General features: G+C 31.7%; 2 protein-coding genes and 1 pseudogene across 2 annotated transcripts; 2 read left to right on the top strand and 1 right to left on the bottom strand.

Moving 5' to 3' along the window:
* Positions 1–215: 215 nt before the first annotated feature.
* On the top strand, positions 216–2,909 carry LOC139520794 (complement C1q-like protein 3). Its single transcript, XM_071313744.1, has 3 exons — positions 216–356; positions 974–1,042; positions 2,509–2,909. Exons 1-3 carry the CDS (start codon positions 296–298, stop codon positions 2,892–2,894), a joined length of 516 nt encoding a protein of 171 aa, XP_071169845.1. The 5' UTR covers positions 216–295; the 3' UTR covers positions 2,895–2,909.
* A 4,930-nt stretch (positions 2,910–7,839) lies between these two features.
* On the bottom strand, positions 7,840–11,729 carry LOC139521575 (RNA-binding protein 25 pseudogene; annotated as a pseudogene).
* Positions 11,730–18,233: 6,504 nt separating this feature from the next.
* Positions 18,234–21,518, top strand: LOC139518555 (complement C1q-like protein 3). Its single transcript, XM_071310046.1, has 3 exons — positions 18,234–18,344; positions 19,877–19,948; positions 21,081–21,518. The coding sequence occupies exons 1-3, from the start codon at positions 18,284–18,286 to the stop codon at positions 21,464–21,466; spliced, it is 519 nt and encodes a 172-aa protein (XP_071166147.1). The 5' UTR covers positions 18,234–18,283; the 3' UTR covers positions 21,467–21,518.
* The last annotated feature ends 2,351 nt before the right edge of the window (positions 21,519–23,869 follow it).

Below are 23,869 nucleotides of genomic sequence, written 5' to 3'. Positions count from 1 at the left end.
CAAAAAGCCATAAAAATGTATGATCATTTTAAAGTAATTGTTCAAGGCTTTACGTGTTTACTTGCTGTTTTAATTTTTTTTTTTTTTTTTTTTTTAAACTTAGAAATAAAACAAACAAAAAAGATGTCATTTTCTATATGCATCATGCAATTTCCATAATTTAAGACGCAATTGTGTCATATTCATTAAAAGGTTATACAGTTCTATCCATCATAGTATCTTTTATGGCTACAACAAATATATATATATACATATACCTTTGTGTAAACTAAGCTGACTTAATACAACTGCAGACATGATTTGTATTTCTATTTTGGCGAGTTTGATTTGTTTTGGAAGTCTGGTTCAGTGCCAAAGTAAGTCAAACATTTGATATTTATAAGAGTATAAAAATAAAGTAAATGTTTTAAAAATGTATCATTTAGTGTCAATATAAACTTTGCTATACTTAATTCTCGTGTTAGTAAAGAATTCATGTAGGATAAATTTCTCATATAACAGGGCAATAGTGGTTCACTATAAAGGCGTTTCTTCGTCAATTTATTATTAATTACATATCTATCAAGTGAATCTACCGTCTTTCTTTTCCTCTATGACTATTTTTTTTTTATCAGATCCTATTTCAGAACTACTGTCATATTTATGTTATGTGACCATGTCCGTGTTGCGGTGCTCAGTCTTTATTTTTATAAGTTTTCTGAATTAAAAAAGTTTCAACAAACGAATCAAACATGAACACTTGAAAACGTCAGATATTCCATATTTCAATTTTGATTCAGTGTATAAGACAAAATCCTTAAAGAAATTAACCTTTTCCTTTCATTTGTGAACTCATGTCCACCTTATTTGCAAATGTTGGTTTGTTTCTTGTAGTAACCCTACACATTGCATTATTGTAGATAAATGGCAATACCACCGCTTCTTATTATGACATCATTAAATAATATTTGTGATTTTACTTTTATAACTACAGAAAATGAAATAGTTGAAGATCTGCTTAACGTTATCTTCAAACTGAAGAAAAGCAAATGTTATGGAGGAGGTAAGTTTATATTACATCCAGAACAAAACTCTTCAACGTGACACAAAGAGAAAGTAAGATGGATAAATGTTTTGATAATAGTGAATATTTATTGATCAATGCCACATACTCCTCATTTCCATATACAGTGTGATTTTAGACTATTTTAGGCTCTTTCAGGTAAGATTTTAGTAGAACTGTCACCTCAGTTTACTATGCATTTGTAGAGCACTTTTCTGTGTATATTGTGTTCTTTTATCTTAAAAAGCTTTGACATTGCACTTAGACTTGAGGTACCGGGATCATAGAACATGAATCCAATGGAAAAAAGCTGATAACGCGCCTTGAAATTGCAATGGGTAATAATACGGCGGTAATTAATGAAGCATAATTTGCAAAACTCATTTTAGCACATGAGTTCATCATATTGCTTAATGAGTGCGTCTTTTGAAGTCTAAGGTTATATGTACTGTTGATTGTCTTTTCATTAATTTTACTTTTTCTCCATATACACAAGTATAATATGATGATGATGATATTGAGTGAGCGACAATGATGAGTCGTATACAGTAGACATGACGCGCGTCTGGCGTATTAAATATAATCTTGGTACCTTTGACAACTATTAAGATACAATATGTCAGCGCTCAAAACCTGTACTGCTAAGCAAGCTATACAAGGCATCAAATGACAAGTTATGAAACAAGACAACGTAGAAAATAAACTAACAACTATAGTTGAGCTCATAACACTAAACGAAATATATACAACGAATACGGCTTAATAGCCAAAAACAAGCAAACTGGACACTTGGCTTGTTACTTGCACTTCAGAATGTGAGGGATTGAATTATTTTTATACATTTTACCTCTACGCACCCGGAAAAGAAAAGAAAATGGACAATGGTGTAATACCACATTGTATTGGTAAAAGCAACTTGCATCTATTAAAACACAGATAAATTAAATTAAATCATTTCAATGGATTATACTATTACAATATAGTATTGAGAATTGAAATGGGAAATATGTCAAAGAGATAACAACTCGACTATAGAGCAGACAACAGCCGAAGGACACCAACGGGTATTCAATGCAGCGATAAACTCCCACACCCGGAGGAGTCCTTCAGCTGGCCCCTAAACAAAAATGTTACTAGTTAAGTGATAATGGATGTCATCATAACAATTATTTCAAGACGTGTTTAATTTCGTCGATCTATAAGGTATACGTAAAGTATTGAAATTCAATGAAATGCAAATTTCCTAGACGCTTGTCTCACGCTTTTATCAAATCAACAAAGTACAGTTATCCATTTGATGCATAACAGTTCGTCAATCCTAGAATAATGGTAGCCATAAAAATAAGTGAATCAAAGAAATTAACAATGAATTTCAACCCGAATACTATTGGTATGATTACATAGAAGAGCTTCATAAACTATGCTAAAAATCGTAACTAACATAACAAATATTCTATCCAATGCAGGTCAAACGTCTATCCCAGCTTTTACTGCTACTTTGTCGAAGGATTTAACTCCACAAATCAATGAGATCATAATATTTGACTCCGTAAAGACAAATGTTGGTGGTCATTACTCTTCTAGTACTGGAATATTTACATCACCTAGAAATGGCCTATATATGATATCTGCAACTATGAGGTCAACTGCTACAAAGCATTTACATTGTGAGCTAATGGTAAATGAAGGTATGAAAGTAAAGATTTTTGGCACAAATTACTCGACTGGAACGATAAGCGTCGTCTTACTATTAAAGACAGGAGACAAGGTTTCCATAAAGAAGGACCACCGTAGTGGAGAAGGTATACTTGGACGTGAATGGTCAATGTTTTCTGGTTATTTCATTGCATAAAAAGTACATATTTAGCATCAATTATTACTTATAAGAATCCTTATGATGCCGTTGTTTGTCTGTTTTTTGTTTGTTTTGTTTTTGTGGTGTGAGTCGCTGTAGTATTTAGTTTACCGCACAGCCTACCTTGTTGATTCGTTGATACGTACGGTCTTGATTATGTAAGTGCAAGAAGTCATTGACTATGGCTGAGAGAGACGTATGCACTGTCCAATAATATATAGTGCTTATAAAAACCATAAAAGTACAATCAAAAGCACTAATGGCAAGCGAACCGTATTCTCCTCAAGTGCAGGAGGTCGTGGGTTTTGATACCGACCGGGTCAACCAAAGGACCTTAAACTCAGTACTTGCTACCTCACTGATTTGGACGTGGCATCAATGAGTCAGAGCATATGTATGTCCTTTTAAGTGGTATCATAGTGTTACGAAAAAATGGGGATTTTTTCTCCTTTATTTGTTCCTAATTAGAGAGTTGTCAAAACACAATAGAATTAATATGTACACACGCCTATACGATACAAAATTTTTTCTAAATTATTACATAACTAAATGAAATCAAAATATTATTCAGAGCAAAAAGAAAAAATAACATTTCAGTACCAATTGTTCTGCACCAGATGACTATGTCGACAAGATATATCTCTTTCTTGATACTCGATGCCAAAATATTTGAAAATACGAAACTTTTTAAAATAAGAACAGCGTATAAAATTGAATGGACAAAAAGTATAGCCAAAGCCAGACAAGGAGCTTTGCATGAGGGAGATATGTTCCTCAATTTAAACAAATTTCTAATATTTAACCGCAAATTTTAATTTTTATACACGAAATGCGTATTTTCATTCCAGTACCAAAATACTAGGTCCCATGCTGGTAATGCTCTCGAGGACTAACATTCCATTAGCAGAGGTGTCGAACCAGTACTAGTGATAGTATTCACATTAAGTTGCCAATGTTTCTGCACCAAATGCGCATTTTTACGAAAATATATCTACAGTAATGCAAAGATATTTGAAAGTAAAACTATTAAGAGGCAAATCAATATTTGTGATTTATACAAAACGTCAAAATTATATAAAGTGTCGACAAGTCAACCATTTCAGTCTATTGCTAGTAAAAAAAAATATAGAATTAATGTAAAGGTCTGATTTCTTGTCCTGGTTTGGTTCTACTTTTATTACTATTTTTTTTTTATTTCAACAACACGTATATGTTTGTTATAGATTTTGGACCTTCAAATTTATTGCGCTCGAACTTCACTGATGAATAAAGACAACAGCAGTGTACCACTTTTCCATAGTCATAAATCGTTTTAGCGAAAACAAATCCTGGTTACAAACTTAAATCGAGGGAAATACATCAACTATAAAGGACTAAAAAAAGGAACAACAGAAACGCTGAACTGAAACAAAAACAAACGCCATTAATGTTATTTTGACCGATCAAGAAAAACAAGTATTTTGAAATTGTTTTTTTTTCGAATGTTCTGAAGAATTCTTTGCCTCGAAAATGTCATTTAATAGAGACAAGCTCTTATCTTTTATCATGATGTTTATCCAATTCCAGGGAAACTCCATTAAGATACAATAAATCTATGTTTTGTAGAAATTTAAATAAATATTTTATATATTTGACTTTACAAGAAGACGAAAAAGGATCTATAAGACAAGATACAAAAACAATACAAAAACAATATTAAGAAAAAAATCAAAAAGCATAATCTAAAGTAACAAAGTATATTTACTTATATGGACTACCTTCGCGATCATGACCATTCCATGATTATTAGATTGTTTTCTACTTATTATCGTCATCAATTGGTGAAACTATAAATATGCTTAGGCTGAGGAGGAAACCTTTAAATATTTCATATAAATAAGTTCAGAATTTGTAGTATCAAAGCTTACAGAATTGAATTGATATCAAGAGAAAAGGGTAAGTAACCTGGCGTTTATTTGATTAACGTATACTAGAAAGTGTTGCAAATATAACAGAATTCAACAAGAAGGTATATCTGCCAGTGGTAATATTTCAAAATGATTGATGCACAATGTATAATAGAAGGTGGAAGATATAAAAAGGAGAATCAAACTAATAAGTCGTAGAGAAACCGTCAAACATTATTTCATACAAACGAAAAACGACGAATCGATAAACAGCAGTCAACAAAACGACAAATAATCAACACGGACCTCAGCAAAAAAACAACATATTCTCAGGTTTCTGTAAAATCACAATACAAATTGAGTCATTCAACTCAAATGAAATGTTTTTATGGCTTTAGTAGAGTATGTTTGTTTTTTATTTCTTCATTCGATCATACAATTATTACGAAAATATGAAACATGAAATTGGAGACAGGTCTAAATTTTACCGATCTGCAATGCTACAGAGATCATTTATCCGGTCACATATATAATATAACTATATATGTAGGACTCTAAAACGTGCGATGGTACTCTAAAGTGCGATGGTCACGCTTAAGTGCGATAGTCTACGCTAAAGTACGATGGTGTCTCACGCTAAAGTGTGAGGGTTGTTTGTTCGCTAAAGTACGATGGCATATCACGCTAAAGTGCGATGGACCAATAGGGTAAGGTTCGAGGGCTTTATAAAAAATGTTAAAGAACACTTAATGTAAAAATAGTCCTTTTGTATAATATAGTATTATAAGGTATACCATATGTGAAAGGCATTATATTTTAACCGTAGTCTAAAGTAAATGATTCTAAAAGACCGACCACGAAATAATTGCTGAAGAGTAATTTGGGTGTCACAGAATACTATATTTCTTGTAAATTAATTTTTGACAATTCGGGCGTATTAAATATTGTGATGATTGGTGTAGCTTAACATTCAAACGTTGTAGCCTATCACTAATGGGAACACATCCTCCTACAATCGTCCTTTTTACATTACAGATACAAAATTTGATGATTGTCGGAATATGTAACATTTATTTGTTTAATTGAAATGAGAGATAAAAGCGATGTTTGCCGAGCTTAAGTTTCTCTTTTTTTTTGTAGCGACTATACATCCATGTTATATTTTCCTACAATGTACAAACTAACGTTTCAGCCGACAATTAATAATTTACGCAATAAAGATGTACCTTTATTTTGCCAACGTTACTTTTCTATGAAAGTGAGAACATTTTAAACGGAACCGCACAATAAACTTCAACATAAGCAATGATTTAAATGCATCCGCTCGCTTCCAATAAAAGCAGGGTAAAGATATCTATGACAATACTACTTGTATCTATAGGGTCTTTAGTAAAACGGTCGACAGCAGGATACAAGTTCTTCTTCCATCACCCGACACAAATACAAATTTGCTTCAGTCGACAAAGCCAGTTAGGTGTTAATTAATTAAGTCATTGACATTTGGATGTACAGTTCTTATTAATCAAATATTTGTTATTTGTCTTCCGGCGTGTTCATTTTAAGTTTGTATAAACGACTGTTAACGTCATAATCCAACTACGTTTCTTACGTCTATACTTTCGCGGACCATCGGACTTTAGCGTATGGAGGCATCGCACTTTAGCGTATACCATCGCACTTTAGAGTCCTACATATATAGACTGAAAAAAGTTCAAGTTCCTATGAGAGGCATTTTTTTGCATAATTATAACACTTTATCCAGCAAAATGTGGAATTTGACTATATTATCTTGATATTTGTCAAACAAAATAATTAGCTTTTTCTGATCATGTATGGGCAAATAACAATTTGAATACCAGTCTCTATGACCCGAATTCACAGACGAGGTATCTATCTCCAATTAGAGGTTTCTTATTTTCAAACATTACCAACCGTTCTACGAAAAATCTGATGTATGCTGCAAAATTGTATAAAAACTCTGCAGGTAGTAGATAATTTTTGACAGACACATCAAAAATATAGATTGTTTAAAACATATTTTTTGAGGTTTCAACAAACTCGTTTCATTGGTCCCTGTTGTTACTTCACGAAATAAGTTCAAAATAAAAATTAATTTGAAAAAAAGATTTGTTTCAATTGACAAAAACACTATTCAGTCCTTTCCTCGTGCTTATAACGTCACTGAATGAGCTTTTGTCATCAAATATGTTGTAGCCATATCAAACATGACCGGTTTGTCTTGTTTAGCAGGATGTGCTATCATTTGGTGGCTAAATACGGCTGATGTTCTTCTCAGATATTTTATGATGGTTTAATACTAAACCCATAACGAGAGGGATTGTACTTGGTATTCATATTCTTTCAAACAGTTTAAACGAGGTCTGGAGCTGGCATGTCAATAACTGCTAGTTGTCCTTTGTTAATTTATGTATCATTGTCATTGTGTTTAGTTTCTTTTGTTAATTAGTGTATCATTGTCATTTTGTTTAGTTTCTTTTGTTAATTTATGTATCATTGTCATTTTGTTTAGTTTCTTTTGTTAATTTATGTATCATTGTCATTTTGTTTAGTTTCTTTTGTTACCTTTTCTGACATTGGACTCGGACAACTTTTGAACTGAGTTATACTGTGCGTATTATTGTCTGTTTGTTTTTCTACATTGGCTAGAGGTATAGGGGACGGTTGAGATATCAAAAAACATGTTCAACCCCCGCTGCATTTTTGCGCCTGTCCCAAGTCAGGAGCCTCTGGCCTTTGTTAGTCTTGTATGATTTTGTATTTTAGTTTCTTGTGTAAATGTCGGAGTCCATTATAATTGAACTAGTATACATTTTTGTTAAGGGGCCAGCTGAAGCACGCCTTCTGGTGCGGGAGTTTCTCGTTCCATTGAAGAAACTTTGGTGGTCTTCGTCTGTTGTCTGCTCTTTAGTCGGGTTGTTATCTCTTTGACACATTCCCCATTTCCATTTCCATTTTAAATTTTATTACTTTCACTTCTGGGTTTGGTGGTTTATTTTGTTTCTCAATCTGAAGTTTTTTATGAAGTGTTTTGAAGATTAATCATTCTCTCTCTCTCTCTCTCTCTCTCTCTCTCCTCTCTCTCTCTCTCTCTCTCTCTCTCTCTCTCTCTCTCTCTCTGTGTCTGTCTGTTTGTCTGTCTGTCTGTCTGTCTGTCTGTCTGTCTGTCTGTCACTCTCTCTGTCTGTCACTCTCTCTCTCTCTCTCTCTCTCTCTCTCTCTCTCTCTGTGTGTGTCTGTCTCTGTCTGTGTGTCTGTGTGTCTGTGTGTCTGTCTGTCTGTCTGTCTGTATCTCTGTCTCTCTCTCTCTCTCTCTCTCTCTCTCTCTCTCTCTCTCTCTCTCTCTCTCTCTCTCTCTCTCTCTCTCTCTCTCTCTCTCTCTCTCTCTCTCTCTCTCTTTTAATGAAATTTGAATTCTGATAGACCCTTTGTATCTTCCATCTCTTTTTGGAAAGGCGTCCCCCATCAAAATTGCACGCAGCACAAAAGAATATCAAACATTAAGACAAAAGACAGTCTTAGTAATCATAGATACTGAAAGCTACTCCAATGGAAATAAATCAAGCTTTATAAATTGCGTTCGTGATAAACCTCCTTCAGGATTACACAAACCAAACATTTAAAAGCCATGGATTTATGCTTACTTCAAAATGTAAGTTTTATGACTAAAAGGGACTTAAAAAAAAAATTCAACATTGCCTTTGTATAGAAAATTAAGGTAAACATGTGGTATGTTTGCCAATGAGTCATTTATTCACCAAATTTCAAATGGAGTAGATGGTATGCCTATACAGTTAAGTTGATTGAATAAAGATAGACAGGAATGTAGCAATTGTTATCAACCTAACTTTAAATAGCATGCTAGATTGACATGACCAAGGCTATTGACATTATAAACTAATAAATCTGGTAATTTCTTCAACATTGAGATGCCAGTTAAAGGTTATGACGACAGAAAATAACGCCATTCAAACATATCTCGAAACACAACTACCGTGTTATTCTCTTTAACAAGTTATCAAATTGAAATTTATCACAAATGTATTTGATTTTGACTTTTAATTTTTATTATCTTTAAAGTTTTTTGTTAATGGTTGTGTAATTTTAATTGTAATTCATATAAAGGTCCAATTAAGAGGTCCCTTTTGCTTTTAGGCTACATATTGTAAATAATCAAATAAAATTCGTTTCTTTGTTAAACTGATATATGCAACTTATATGTTGATATTTTGAAAATCACTCAATATTGTAAATCTTTTATATGATTTTACTCACATGAGTATTTCCTGTATGCCTTAAAATAGCTAGTATTTAATAATAACTTAAAGAAACGGAGAACGTATCATAATAATGAAATCTTGTCCAAAATATAAAGGCGTGAACATGATGGGATCGGTTCTTAATGCACTTTTCCATGGTAAACTTTACAAACTTTCCTGTGTAGTTAATGGAAATTAATTTGATTAATAAAAGATTGTAAATACTATTTTTGATATATAATGTTCTTTTAGAAATGTACTTGTTTTGAGTTTTCTCCGTCATCTAGTATATTAAGATAAAATCACCGAGCGAAGGATTCAAAAGTTATATGTTGTACAAATACTTGTTTCGTACATATTAAACTAAGTAATGTATTTTTAATATAAATATCTAATATGAATCTACAACGTATTAAAACAAATGAAATATCATTCAGTCATTGTTGATCGCCAGCTAATTAATTTTCGAGTCTGTTGCCAACGTTTACATTGTCGCGCCATTGATAAACAGTTAGCGCAGAGTATGTCGATCGACCACGTGGAGCATTTGACAAATAAGTGTGTTTATCTGACGACTTTTGGAATCCATAGTAGAGCTTTGACGACTCACACAAGTTATATATATAAAGTGTTATTTCCATTGTCAATATTGGGGCATGTTTGATCAGTGGTAAACAACAAGATGAATCGATTCCACACATTTTAGTATGAAATCTAAAAATAGTTGTTTATTAACCTAAATGAATTCAACATGTGTATGTGCACAGAAAAGCAACCCCAGTTTTAGTTTGCGTTTATGTTGAACAGTCTTTAGTTGTATATGTTGTGTTTTGTGTACTCCTTTTTATATGTTGGTCTTTTTCTTGTTTTGCCATGGCGTTGTCAGTTTCTTTTCGACTAATGAATTTGAATGTCCATTTGATATTTTTTGCCTCACTTTAACCATTGAAGAGAAAATGTATCTGCAGAAATTGTATATGTAAAATTAATTTGAATCATGAAGTAAAAGTCAAGATAATAAATTATTAAAAAAAAACAACAATGCAAAAATATGGTACTAAGTTTATGTTATAGAATAACTCTGCTTATAGATTTACATCATGTGTTAAACATGACCATGAACATATTGAATATGAATTAAAACAACCACATGTGTACATGGTAAACTGACTTCGTTTATTTTATCAGAAAAACACTATCTCTAAAAATAATTGTTGCACAGTTTGACAAATGCTTATGAAAAAAATACAAACTTTAACTGTCATTTTAGTTGAACAAAATTGTATTTCGATTGATTCTGCTGAAACAAAATCCACAAAAAGCTAAATTACAATCTATTGTTATTTTCTTTTAGTTTAAGAAGATATCTAAAAATATAAAAATGTGATATGATTGCCAATTAAATAAAGCAAGAAAAGCATGTGATAGAAAAAAAGGAAGAAGATACCAAAAAGTAGATAATAGAACTAGAGAACTCCAAGGAAAATTTAAAACAGAAAGTCCCTTAACAAATGTCAAAATCAAAATCTCAAACATGCGAAACGAATGGAAAATATATTCCTGACTTGATACAGAAAATAAAAAAATAATTTGGGATATAGTTGTCAACGAGATTCTGTCAAATGAAGTGAGAGTAAGCCATTATATGCAACCATAATTCCTTCGACAATGGGATAATCCCATACCATAAAGTCGATTAAAAAGGTATAAAACAAAAATGTGAAACAAGTGAAACAAGAAAACTGACGGGATAATTTATAACAAAACAATTTATGAAAAATCAAATATGACAAACATAAAACACGACAAACATTAATTAAGGATCCTGACTACGGACAGGAACATCAAAAATATGACGGAATAAAACATGTTTCTGCGCACTCAACCCTCTGTTAACCTGTGACAGTGATGTAACCGAAAAATACTATACAATTAACTGTAAATATCGATAGCAATTGGCTCATCATATAAGATCGGTACATCGCACACAAAAAAAAACTATTATGATACCAATATAAACAAAGCACTGAAATAGTAGCATTTTTCTATAAAGAAAACTAAACAATAAGCAACAACTACCCCTACAGAAAATTGGATAGGATTTCATGTACTCCGAAAGGAAAGCAGTTCCTGTTTAATATGTGCAACCCGCCATGTCACTCCAATACAATATTTTGAAAAGATATAGAAAGTATTACTTATATAGAAATTGAGGATTGGCAATTTATTTTATAACCATAAGGCATCACATTATTCGATCAAGCAAATTTTCTAACAATAAAAATTGAAAGTTAAAGTACACAAGAAATTGTTTTGAAAACTTAAGCATGAACAACACACACACCATTAAAACAAACAATGCTAGGTGTCTTATCGCATAAGTTCTAAAGCATATAAAATCGCTCTAACCTAGGTTCATGTTACTCAATCTCTAGATTCTTTGTAGTGTTGTTCTTTATTTTTGACTTTTGTATTGCTTGTCTTTCCTTGGCTTTAGATTTGCGAAGCCACCTGACGTCTCTTTACTTCTTATTGCGAAGAAATCTTTATTGAACAGATATTAAACAGAACTCAGTTGCGCTTGGTTTTGTTCATTTGTGTTCGAAATACTGGTTTACTTACTTTGAACAAAATGTATGTTGATCTCACCTTATTGGACTTGATGACATTTACAAGAAACTTTTTTAAATATGTCGCTCAATTTTTTGAAAATGATGATAAACGCTATGATAAAATTGATTGGACGGGGATCTTACATACTACTGTCTTGAAACATCTTTTCGGTCTTTAAGTAGTTCGATGGCGATAGATTCAATCCTGAATAAAAATTAGTTCAATGGTTTCAAAAAGGTAGCGATTTGCTTTTGAGACCTTTTCCCAGATGCACGTTTTTCAGTAATGTCAGTATTCTATGATTGTGAAAAAGCATAGAATTGCAAAAAACAGAACAAATAAAAATAACTTGGCATTTGCTTTGCCTTTAGAATAAAACATCTAGATTTTTGATTAAAAATATAGAATATCAACCAAAGACTGTTCACATAAAGCTGGGAGCACATTCCTAAAGCATACTACACTTATTCTAAAAAAAAACGTCTTTTCTCGTTACAAAAAAAAAACTGTCAGGGAAGTTGACTTCATGAGAGGGCTCCCTTTGAAAATGCTACTGAAAATTGGTCAAATTTACAATATTCCCGATAATCAGTAGTATTTCGTATCTTTGTATCATCAACACTTTACAAAAATTTACATCTTAAAGTGAAGCGCTTAATTAATTATCCTTGTACCTGATATGTAAAGTTGTACGAAGTCTGTTACTTTACTTAGTGTTAAATAACACATGGAAATGACTCTTATATAATTTTAATGTTAACGTTTTCTTAACGCTAAAACATGTTTCAGAATGATATTACTTTTAACTCTTATCTCTTGGACAAAGTCTACAAAAAAGTCATAAAAGCTTTGACAATTAGAAAATGTGAGTAGATTTGCATTTGTTCCTTCGTTATTTTCCGTTCCTTTGATATATTTATATATTTGCAGATATTGATAATGTGAAGAAGACTTGTTGACTTTCAAACAATGTACCAGAAACGATCTATACTGACAAAGAAATGGTGAATATACAAAACATTCACACTAAAATACATTTAACAAGCAATAATCATAGGTCAGTTGTAATGGTTGTAATATGATTTTTAGTTTTAGTTTCTTTTATATATTTCGGAGTTTAGTATGACGTCCATTATCCCTAAACTGGTATACATTTTTTTTTGGTGCCAGCTGAAGCACGCCTCCTAGTGCGGGAATTTCTCGCTGCATTGAAGACCCTTTGGTGGTTTTCTGTTGTTATCTGCTCTTTGATCGGGTTGTTGTCTCTTTGACACATTGGTATTTTTAACACATCTTAAAAGGCTTGGTACATTTGTGATTCCAAGAGAGCTAGTCCGAAACACACATGTATTTTGAAAAAAATATATAATCTAGGTAAAAGCGTAATGAAAAGAAACTAGAAATTACAGGAATTTGGTTTTTTTTTAATGTCGCATGTGATCAAGTTAAAGTCGATTGCAAAGATGCATGGTGACGAACGATTTCGTTTTGTACTTTGCCTTCAAATTGAATTAGTTTCGGGCATCCTGGTATAAGTAAATCTACAGATGCTCTTTGAGCGCACAAAAGTTATAAAATAAATTTGGAGGTAGTAACTGTTTTTCTTCAATGGTTAGCAAGAGGATTATTTGATTTCACATCATTTAGAACGAAACTTGAAAAAAGTTTAAACGAGAATATATTTACTTTATTATGAAAGTATTTCATGTCTATTGAAATTCTACATGTGAAATTGATTAGAATCAATTGATTGCTTAATAAAACAATAGCAAAGCAAAAAACAAAAATAAAACCAACTGTTTCTTATCCTATAACTCTCCTTGTAGATTTATATTATGTGAAACGAAACTTGAGATGACCCCGAATATATTGAATATAAATTAAAAGAACCACATGTGTAAATGGTAAATTAATTTCATTGATTTTATCAGTAACACACTATCTCTATAATTTTGTTTACACCGTTTGCCAAATGTTATTGAAGAAAAATAAAGGCAATAACTAGCGTTTTAGTGTATCAAAATTGTATGTGGATTGATTCTGCTGAATAATAAACAACGAAAAGCAAAATTACAATTAATTGTTAAATAAGAAGATATATAAAAATATGAATATGTGATATTATTGCCAATAAGATAAACCAAGATGAGCATGAGATAGAAAAAAGGAAGAAGATACCAAAAAAGCAAAAAACAAAAAAGGAGAAATTTAGGAAAATTTTAAAACGGAAAGTCCCCTAACAAATGTCAAAATCAAAAGGTCAAACACGTCAAACGAATGGAAAACAAGTATGATATTCCTATCTTGATACTTGGAACTTTTCGAAGATAACTTGGCACGCCAATGAAACAGGACAAAATAACCAAAAAGACAGCATAATTCAAATTAAAAAATGGGGAATAATTGCCAATGAGACAACTATCAAATGAAGTGAAAATAATCAAGTATACGCAATCATAATTCCTTCAACAACGAGATAAACTTAAAGTCGGCTAAAAAATGCCCCGACATGAAAATGTGAAACAAGTGAAACGAGAAAATTGATGACATAATTTATAACAAAACAAAATATGAAAACAAATACGACAGATATAAAATACGACAACCACACATATATATTGAAGAAAAACATTCCAGGGAAAAGCGTTTAAAAAAGGAACAAAAAATGACATGAATATCTGAATGACGCGTTTGATAAAGTTGAAGTCGATTGCAAAGATGCATGGTGACGAATGCATTCGTTTTTTCTCTGCATTTGAATGATTAGTTTTGGGTGACCTTGTATAGGTTAATCTACAAATGCTCTTTGAATGCATAAAAGTTAAATGATAAATGTGTATTTCAGTTGTGAATTTGGAGGTAGTAAATGTTTTTATTCAATGGTCAACAAGAGGATAATTTGATTCCACATCATTTAGAACGAAACTAAAAAAAAATAAGGGCCCAGTTTAAAGAGAATATTTTTACTTTATCATGGAAGAGCAAGTATTTCATGTCGGTTGAAATTCTTAATGTGAAATGTATTAGAATCAATTGATTGTTCAATAAACAATAGCAAAGCAAAAAACAAAAATAAAAACAACTGTTTCTAATCGAAGAACTCTCCTTATAGATTTGCATCGTGTGATAAACATGAGCATGAAATATTGAAAATAAATTAAAACAATCACATGTCATAATATTGAAATATCTAAATGCTTTCATCTGTTTTACAAGAAACACAAAATGTCTACACTGTCTTGTCTGCACAGGCTGTCAGGTGGCTATTGAAGTAAAAGATAAGCAATTGTTCGTTTTTTGTTAAACGACATTTTACGTAGATACATTCTGCTTATATAAAAAAAAAACGTGTTATTCCTATAAAAGATGTAGATAAGTTATTACAAGTTATAAGTCATTACGCTATCACGGTTTGGTAATTGACTTTTATTCAGCCCTAAGATGCATAGAATTCGGTCATGTTAAACTTCCTACATTAAAACTTGACCAAAAACGAAATCTTGAAATAGAACCATGTTTTAGTACATGCAAGTCTGTTAACAATATAAACACCACAAGCATTGCAAAATTGAAATGCACAATAAACAATATTGAAAACTACGACAAGTGCATCACGATATTCTTTTAAGCAAACAAATATAGATAACATGTCATCTTCCTATATCTATATATTAGCTTTTCTACCTCCGGAATAGATTACCTCAGCTGTATTTAGCAAAACATTTAGGAATTGTAGTCTTCAATGCTCTTCAACTTCATACTTTATTTGACCTTTTTAACTTTTTTGGATTCGAGCGTCACTGATGAGTCTTTTGTACACGAAACGGGCGTCTGGTGTAAATACAAAATTTAATCCTGGTATCTATGATGAGTTTAATTAGTATATAGTAAAATCACAAAAATACTGAACTCAGAGGAAAATCTAATCGGAAAGTCCATAATCATATATTAGCTTTTGTACTTTTGTAATTAAAAACTGAAAGTAAACCGCTTTGATATCGAATGCATGTCAGTAACGAGGAACAAGCCTTATAATTACATACTGAAAACAGAGTATATATCAGTGATATCGTGATGATACCGGATTGCTTTGAACGCCTTTTCTCGTGTGAAACTATTTCAGTTATTCCATTACCCATGGCCAATAGTTTTGAAATGAATTTTAAGTTTTTATAGAGAACAAAAGAAAATGCTTGACGTTTGGTTTGTCTTTTGAATACGGAAGCTTGGATTTTACTTTTTTCATTTATTTGCTGGTCTGTTCTTCTCTTTTTTTTAATTTCTTAAAAATGTTTAGCTCCTTAGCATTTTTTTTACTCTTACTTTTAATTGAGACCTAATAGATATCTTAATGAAATAAAACAGAATATCTACCGAAACAATCATTCAAGAATGCCGTACATAATTTCTTATTACTGAGCTAAAACACAATGAATAGTTAGAATATAAACCGTATCTGATGCAATATATACGGATATAAATTTCTTTCTTGTCAGGGATTCTCGAGTGCGTATACATGAATCAAAAGTCTGTAACTTTGAGTATGAATAATGAACCAAAGTATGACATATAAAAGCAACAGAAGTATACCTATGTTCGAAATTTATAAATCAATTGAGAAAAGAAACAAATCCGGGTAATAAACTAAAACTGAGGAAAAAACATCAATTATAAGAGAACTACGACACAACAGAAACACAACACTAAAATGTAACACACACAGCAACGAACTATGATATAACAATGGCCATGTTCCTGACTTGGTACAGGACATTAAAAAATGGTAGGTTGAACCTGGTTTTTTGGCTAGGAAAACCTCCCAATTCTATGGCAATGTTAAATATAACATCAAAATGACAACATTACATGACAGGACTACAATACAAATAAATGGGAGAATATATAGGACAGAGAAACACACGAATAATAGATATCAAAAGTTCCATGTTTATAATTTAATACACCATACCTGCGATATAATGTATCTCAAAATGTCAACACACATCTTTTGGAGCACATCACCAATGTATACATACACTACTTAAAATTCGAAGGCACTTGGCACAAACATAAGCTACAGCAGTTGATTTGATAATAGGTAAGCCTTCTTTGAAAATTATACTGATAAATAAACCCAAAATATAAATATTGAGTTATCTTCAAACTTTTAAAACCTTATAATGTACATAAAGTATATATAATATGTATATACTCGATGCAAGAACTGTCATTCTAGAAGGAATGTCTTCTGAAAACTCAGGTTAGAAACGGTTAATTACAGAAATTGGCAGTTTAAGTTCTATGACCTCATCGATAATTTGCCAATTTCCCGACAATCAGTGAAATTTTCGTGTCTTCGTATCAACAACGTTGAATATACATTGTAAAGTGTATAAGTAAATCATGTTTGTACTTTATGCTTTATGTGGTATGACGTTTGGCACTTTCAATCTTGTTCCATTACGTGATAATGAATCTTGTGTAAGTTGAAGGTTTTGTTAACCCTTAAACGGTGATTTATGATGAGGTCACTCTTATCTCTAGAGAATAGTCTGTACAAAAAGGTCATAAAAGCTTTAAGGATGTTTGCTTGTCATGTTTTGGAATTTTTGTCAGATTTTCGGAATCCTCTGGTTTTATCCATTTGAATGCCCCATGAACCCCCATTTTTCTTTTTATAAATCTTTTACATGTATAATTATAAGTCATTTGTAAAAGTCTTATAAAATTTTATTTATTTTTTATTAGTATTTGAGAACTTTAACTGGTCAATGAAAAAGCTATGATAAATCAAGAGAGAACATTTTCCCGCCAAAATTCCAATGGCTAATATCTCGAAAACAAGCACATTGACCCGTATATTTTCTTTGCTTTTTTGATTCCTCAATTTATTCCCTATCAATACATACTAGTTTTATGAAAAGTTATTTATTTTGAAACTGAGCAGCGAACATCCTAAACAATCAAGGAATATAAAGACATTTTCACTTGTCTGTTTATTATTTTCCATTTCTGTGAGAGATTTATTTGTTTGCGAATATTGATAAAGTGACGAAGACTTGATGCTAAACAAAATATAAGAATCGGTGAAAATTATACTAGCGCAACTTTTAGGTTTTGATTTAACAATGGATTAAAGGTCTATGAGTAATGAGTAAAATTCATGAAGTTGAAGACAACATATCTTTACAGGTTTAATTTCAAAGGACTTGGAGTCGTTTGTTTCGTGAAAAAAAAAAAAAAATCAACATACCATCTGATTTAGATGCATACATTTTTACAAAATAAAATTGCATATTTAAAAAGACATTAAAATCTATAACATGCACAATTGAATATGAAAGTTGAAAATTCAAACCAATCAGCAAACGCTTCAGATTTGGTTTAATTGTACGCTATTTTGCCGTCGGACAGATATTTTAACAAAACGTTGAACAAAACCCGGCTGATAATTTGACATTTTCTGCATCACGCAACGTCGATAAGTAAACATGCAATCATATTATATTTCGTAACAGCTGCTCCAATTCTATACCTCAAATAGATTATTTCGTGGTTAGTAAAAGGGTCTATGTTTTGTTGTCTGAGCTGAGATATTACAACTGCAGATATGAATTTTGGTGTTCTCATTGCATGTTTGATTTGGAATGGAAATCTTGTTCAAAGCAATAGTAAGTTTAGATCGATTTTTATTTAAACAGTCAAATGATAAAAAAGACAGATACAAATATTAGAAAGTGTTCTATTATTTCAAAATGTCAGTATAAGCAAACAATGTAAAAAAAGGAGATACTGTGGTTTGATTGCATTTTAGAACAACCCATTCTGGACCACATTATGTGGATGTAAGAGTTCCATTCTGGTCTTCAACAACGAGCAAACCCCGTACCGTATAGTTAGCCAAAAAATGCATCGACATGACTCAATGTAAAACAAAATAAAAACAACAGCTTCATTTATTATATAGCGCATATGACAAACAGCAATTAACGATTTTCACTGAATCAAAGGCTCTCGGCTGTGGACATGAACATACATAATATTCCAATGTTAAACTTGTCTTCGAGCGCTTATTATTCATCGAACCTTGGACAGTAACGTAAAATCAAAATTTAAGAACAAACTATTGAAAAGGTCTCTATTCAGATTGGAACGGTGCTAAATGTCAACTTACAAAAGATAAAAGACGCAGTGTCGTCTTAACTGGCTGCAGACAATTTAAAACAGGGTTAATCTGTTGTGTACAGGGATTGTACGTGTTCCGTTCTGATTACAGATTTTCCTTTGAACTTGTTATTTTTGTTATTTTACTTTTTCATGTCTTTTTTCGTCAATTGTTTGTCATGTTGACGTCTCTTTAAGCATAACTATTACAACGGAACTAAAGGTGCAATATCAATATTATTGCATTGGGCTATTTAACTTTTTATACTGAAAGCTATCCAGATTAGCAAGATGGCCAACATATGAATAATGATTTTATGAAATAGTGTCGTAGAATGCTATTTAACAGCTGACGTATGTCTAATTGTTCTTAATGTTTATTGCACGGTCAATGTCTTGAAAAATCTCGCATTTCCTTAATCGCTATAGATCGTTTCTTAAACATACGAATATAACATCAAAGACTAAAAATACGGCAAAAATATCACTACTATCAACTTTGGCTCAATTTATGAATTTATGAATTTTATAGATGACTATAGGGTATGAGTTTTTCACATTGTCGAACACCGTACGGCTGGCTATCTATGCTTACATCCACTTCATCCGAACTTAGATATTTGTCTAATAGGCAATCATACCAAATCTCCGTATTCTACGAAATTAAGCAAAATCGATACCTTCATTGTTGAATTTTACGTTTACCTTGTTTTCTTCATTGTTTGTTTCTGCTATGATAAGATTTGCGAACACGTTTACGCAGTATTGTCATTATTTGTCGAGTGTATTAATTAAAAACTTTCTCCTTCTTAATACGCCATTGAGGCTGTGATTTCTTATTCTTATATTATAAAGGAAAATCGCTATAAATGTTTGCTAAATTAACATCTATCTTATTTGTTTGATTCTTCCTTTCTTCCATAATAAGTTTTGCAAACGGGTTGATACAGTATTTTAATTTTGTTGTTGAATTTATTAATTAATAATTTTATCCTTTTATTACGCCATTTAAGCTGTGATTGTTTTCTCTATTCAACAGAACAAGAGATTATTGAAGATCTAAAAAACATTATCTATAAAATAAAGAAAAGTGGAGACGACTTTGGACCAGGTAATTTGTCTACCATTTAGTAGTTTCATTATTCTACACAATACAGAAAGAATATTTAAAGCAACAATGAAATGAAAAATTATTTTATGATAGAACATATGTGTAGAATATTGAACTAGTCAAATTGAAGAACGTAATTATAAATGATTATACACATCGTACACGAGGTAAGAAGTTATTTTGCAAGTTAAACCCAACCCTTTAAACTTGGATAGCTTTGTACCAGCACAATCATATAACAGTGACTGCTAACATCCGTTTTAAATGACTTGACTCATCATATTTGAATATAAGACAATAGATATTTTAAAACGACAAATGCTAAGAGTATTGCTTGATTCGATTCGATTGTCTCTTGTTGCAATCCTCACCGTCATATTCATAAATGCATTCTTTAGAAAACTTCACAACGTAATGTGTTAATAAAGGCATAAAAACACCAATCGTTCTTAATATAAACTATTAAACTGGATTAATCTACCCGAATTTCACTTTCTTTTACATTGCATGTTTCACTTGTAATGCACATCTTTGAATCTTTAAAAAAAACACCATACACTCTTATCAGTCTGCTTTATTTGAAACACACGTTCTACCTAATCTTATTTAATTTTTGATTTTGTATCAACAACAGCCGATTCATCATATATTGTATTGCTCATTACTTCTAAATGTCAGCGTTTTTAAACCATTAGCTTGCGTTTAGTTAAGTCTACAAATAAGTTATAATGTAATCAAACGTATCTTGCAGGATGGAGGCGTTGACCTCTTGCTTTGTTTGTAACATTCACTTGCTTTCTCCTGAGAACATTATAAACACCTCTTTCTATTCATAAATTTTCATGCAGAACAGTATACCAGTGAATTCTTTTTTTTTTTAAACGAAATTGCATGTCGATAAGACTTGTCTTCAAACTTTTTAAAACCACGAAACACAGTATCCATCATCAATTACTTTTTCCTAAAATCTCGAAAATTGGTAGTCAAAGAATCGAATGATTTGCAGCAATTTACATTGCAGTGTAAGCCTGATATCATCGATGTGCTTTCACAGAGGAAGTATCGCACACTAAGAGTAAGATAATATTCTTATTAAACTAACATAACTTTTGTCTTTACTCTTTATCCTCAGGTCAAACCTCCATTCCAGCTTTTACTGCGACTTTATCGAAGGATTTCACTCCACCTCTCAATAAAATCATAAAGTTTGACTCCGTGAAGACAAATGTTGGTGGACATTACTCATCTAGTACTGGAATATTTACGCCACCAAGGGACGGACTTTATATGATATCAGCTACAATAAGGTCAAACAGTGCAAAATATTTGCATTGTGAGCTACGAGTCAATGATGCTGTAAAAGAGAAACTCTTTGGCACCAATTACTCGACAGGAACTGCCAACGCCGTCTTAAAATTGAGACGAGGAGACAGGGTTTTCATACAGAAGGACAACCGAAGTGGAGAATCTATGCTTGGACGTGATTGGTCGATGTTTTCTGGTTATTTCATTGCTTAAAAAGTCTTACTTTAACAAATAAATAGCTAATAAATAGCATTTAAGATCTTTAGATGCTTGTTGTTCTTATTCTTTTGTTGGTTTTGTGCTGTGGGGCTGTTATCGAATTATTGAGTTTTCTTTATATTCATTAGTTGATTTCAAATGTCCAAAGTGTCAATAAGCAATGCATCTATCTCAGAAAAGGCAACCTTTGTCTCAAAATGGGAAAATATTTGCTAAAACTAAACAAGTACAAGAACAAGACAAAATGGTCAAAGACTATTCTCTGTCAAGTATATTTAAATAAATGGTAGCATTTACACTTTTTTCATGAAATATGAAGCGTGTTGAACAGCATATTAGTACATAGGGTTTGTATTTTTTTTACAAAATATAATTCTAAAAAAAACATTATCAACATCAAAAGTTTCTGACTCGTAGATATAATCTTTGATATATTAGGCCTAAATTGAAATAGTGTTTGTTTGCCCTTTTCCGACCCTATGTTTTGAAACAGGGTAGGTAGGTAGGTAAAATATTTTATTTTTTTCCCCAAAAAAATAACTTGGCTCGGTATATTATTTGTCATGGGTAGGCAGGTAGGTATAATATTTTATTTTATAGATACAAACTCTGCATAATGTCATTTGTGTCCGTTTTGTTTTTGCAAATAAGTTTTCTGGGACTATTAGTTTTAAAAAAATATCACGTAGAATGTGGAGCTAATTCATATGCACAGTACTATTTTGTTTTCAAATATCAAAATATAGAGCTGTGCCGCATATCTTCAACGTTTATGTGCCTGGAACTTTGAAGAGTTTGAACTTGCACTTATATTCTGCACTACGTACCTTGTATGCTTACCTTAAGATTTTCTGTAAAAGATAACTTTGTACTGATAAGATATGTCCAGGCAGACATACAATACTAATAGAAAAAGTCCCTAGAGTGTTAAAAACATCGTGTGTGCCTTTGTTTCCAATAAAAATGGTACAAGACTTAAAACTCTGACAATTGTCACGTATTTTACATCGCATTTATAAATGATCTGTATGGACAACTTGGCGATTTTACTGCCAGATATTCTCCACTTTACAGGGTTTTGTCACTTTTGATTCATATGACATATCAGATATAAATAATATAGCGGCATCGTTAACATAATCATCCTGATCTGCGGATCACAAAAGGCCATCCCTACATAGAAGACAATGTCCGTTTACAATTTAGTTTGTACACACGTTGATAATTTTGTATCAAACGAACTTATTTGTAAAAGGAACCCTGCTTTAAGTATAAAGGTACAGAGTAGTGTACGTCATATCATGATTTCAGGAAGCGTTCACATGCTGAACATCGATTTCAAACAAATGCTTTGAAACTTCAAATGTTAGTGTTCATGTCAAACGCTCATGTGATACCAAACAGACTGGACCTTATACGTTGAAGATAAAACCCGAGAATTCCGGATAAAATAGTTTTGAGCGGGAAATACAAATATAAGATTTTTGGTAGGAACGAAAAAATAAAATAAAATAAAATCTTGCTGGTAAATACAAATAAAAGATTTTCAGGCGCAACGAATTTATAGGGTCGGTCGGTAAAGGGCAAACAATCAATATTTTAATTTAAGCCCTAATATTATAATTATTGTTTTCAAACGTTCAAGTTTCAGCATATATGATTCTTCCATATTTCTCTCAATCATACGGTTAATCACAAAGACAAACGTCAGTACACAATTGAATCACAATCAATCACAAATACAGACATTTACACAAAGAAATTAAAAAAAGAAAAAAAACAAAAGTGATCACAGAAAGACAAAGGTCAGCACACAACCAATCAAGTACCGAACACGACCTATTCCTCCCGAAAACTACTGTTTTACCGAGTGTGAATTTGCATCGTTATATGAAGTCAAGATTTCATAATCGTTACGTAAGTTCGTCACTGATTGTGATGTCCTGTGCTGTTAGTCGTTGATGGAAGGTTTTCATTTTTTTTGCGGTTTGCATGTTGTGTCGACCATTATAATATTTGTGCGTTTCTTTTTGATGAGTGTTCTAAATTGAAAACTACGTTCAAACCTATGATTGCGTTGGATAAAAACCGCAATTTTTATACGTGTGCAAGTAAAACAAATTTCGTTGTAGAAGGGTCTAAATACAGCACAAACAACATTTTCCAAAAGACCAAAAAAAGTGAAAAAGTATTTGACTAACAGGTCGAATAACTGATGTTCTTAAACCCTGCTGACTGCCATTGGCGATTGCCAAATAAAATTGATCACGAGATGTAACAAAATGGATCTTAATATAAATTTAATACTAAACAGAAAACGATAAACTTGTGGCCAAGATGTTATGCAACAAACACAAGGTGTCAATATGTTTTTATTTTTTTATTATTTTTTTGTAC

This window comes from Mytilus edulis, chromosome 4, assembly GCF_963676685.1.
Source record: "Mytilus edulis chromosome 4, xbMytEdul2.2, whole genome shotgun sequence".
NCBI lineage: Eukaryota > Metazoa > Mollusca > Bivalvia > Mytilida > Mytilidae > Mytilus > Mytilus edulis.
Note: the sequence above shows the minus strand (reverse complement) of the source record. Positions and strands in the feature narration are given on the sequence as shown.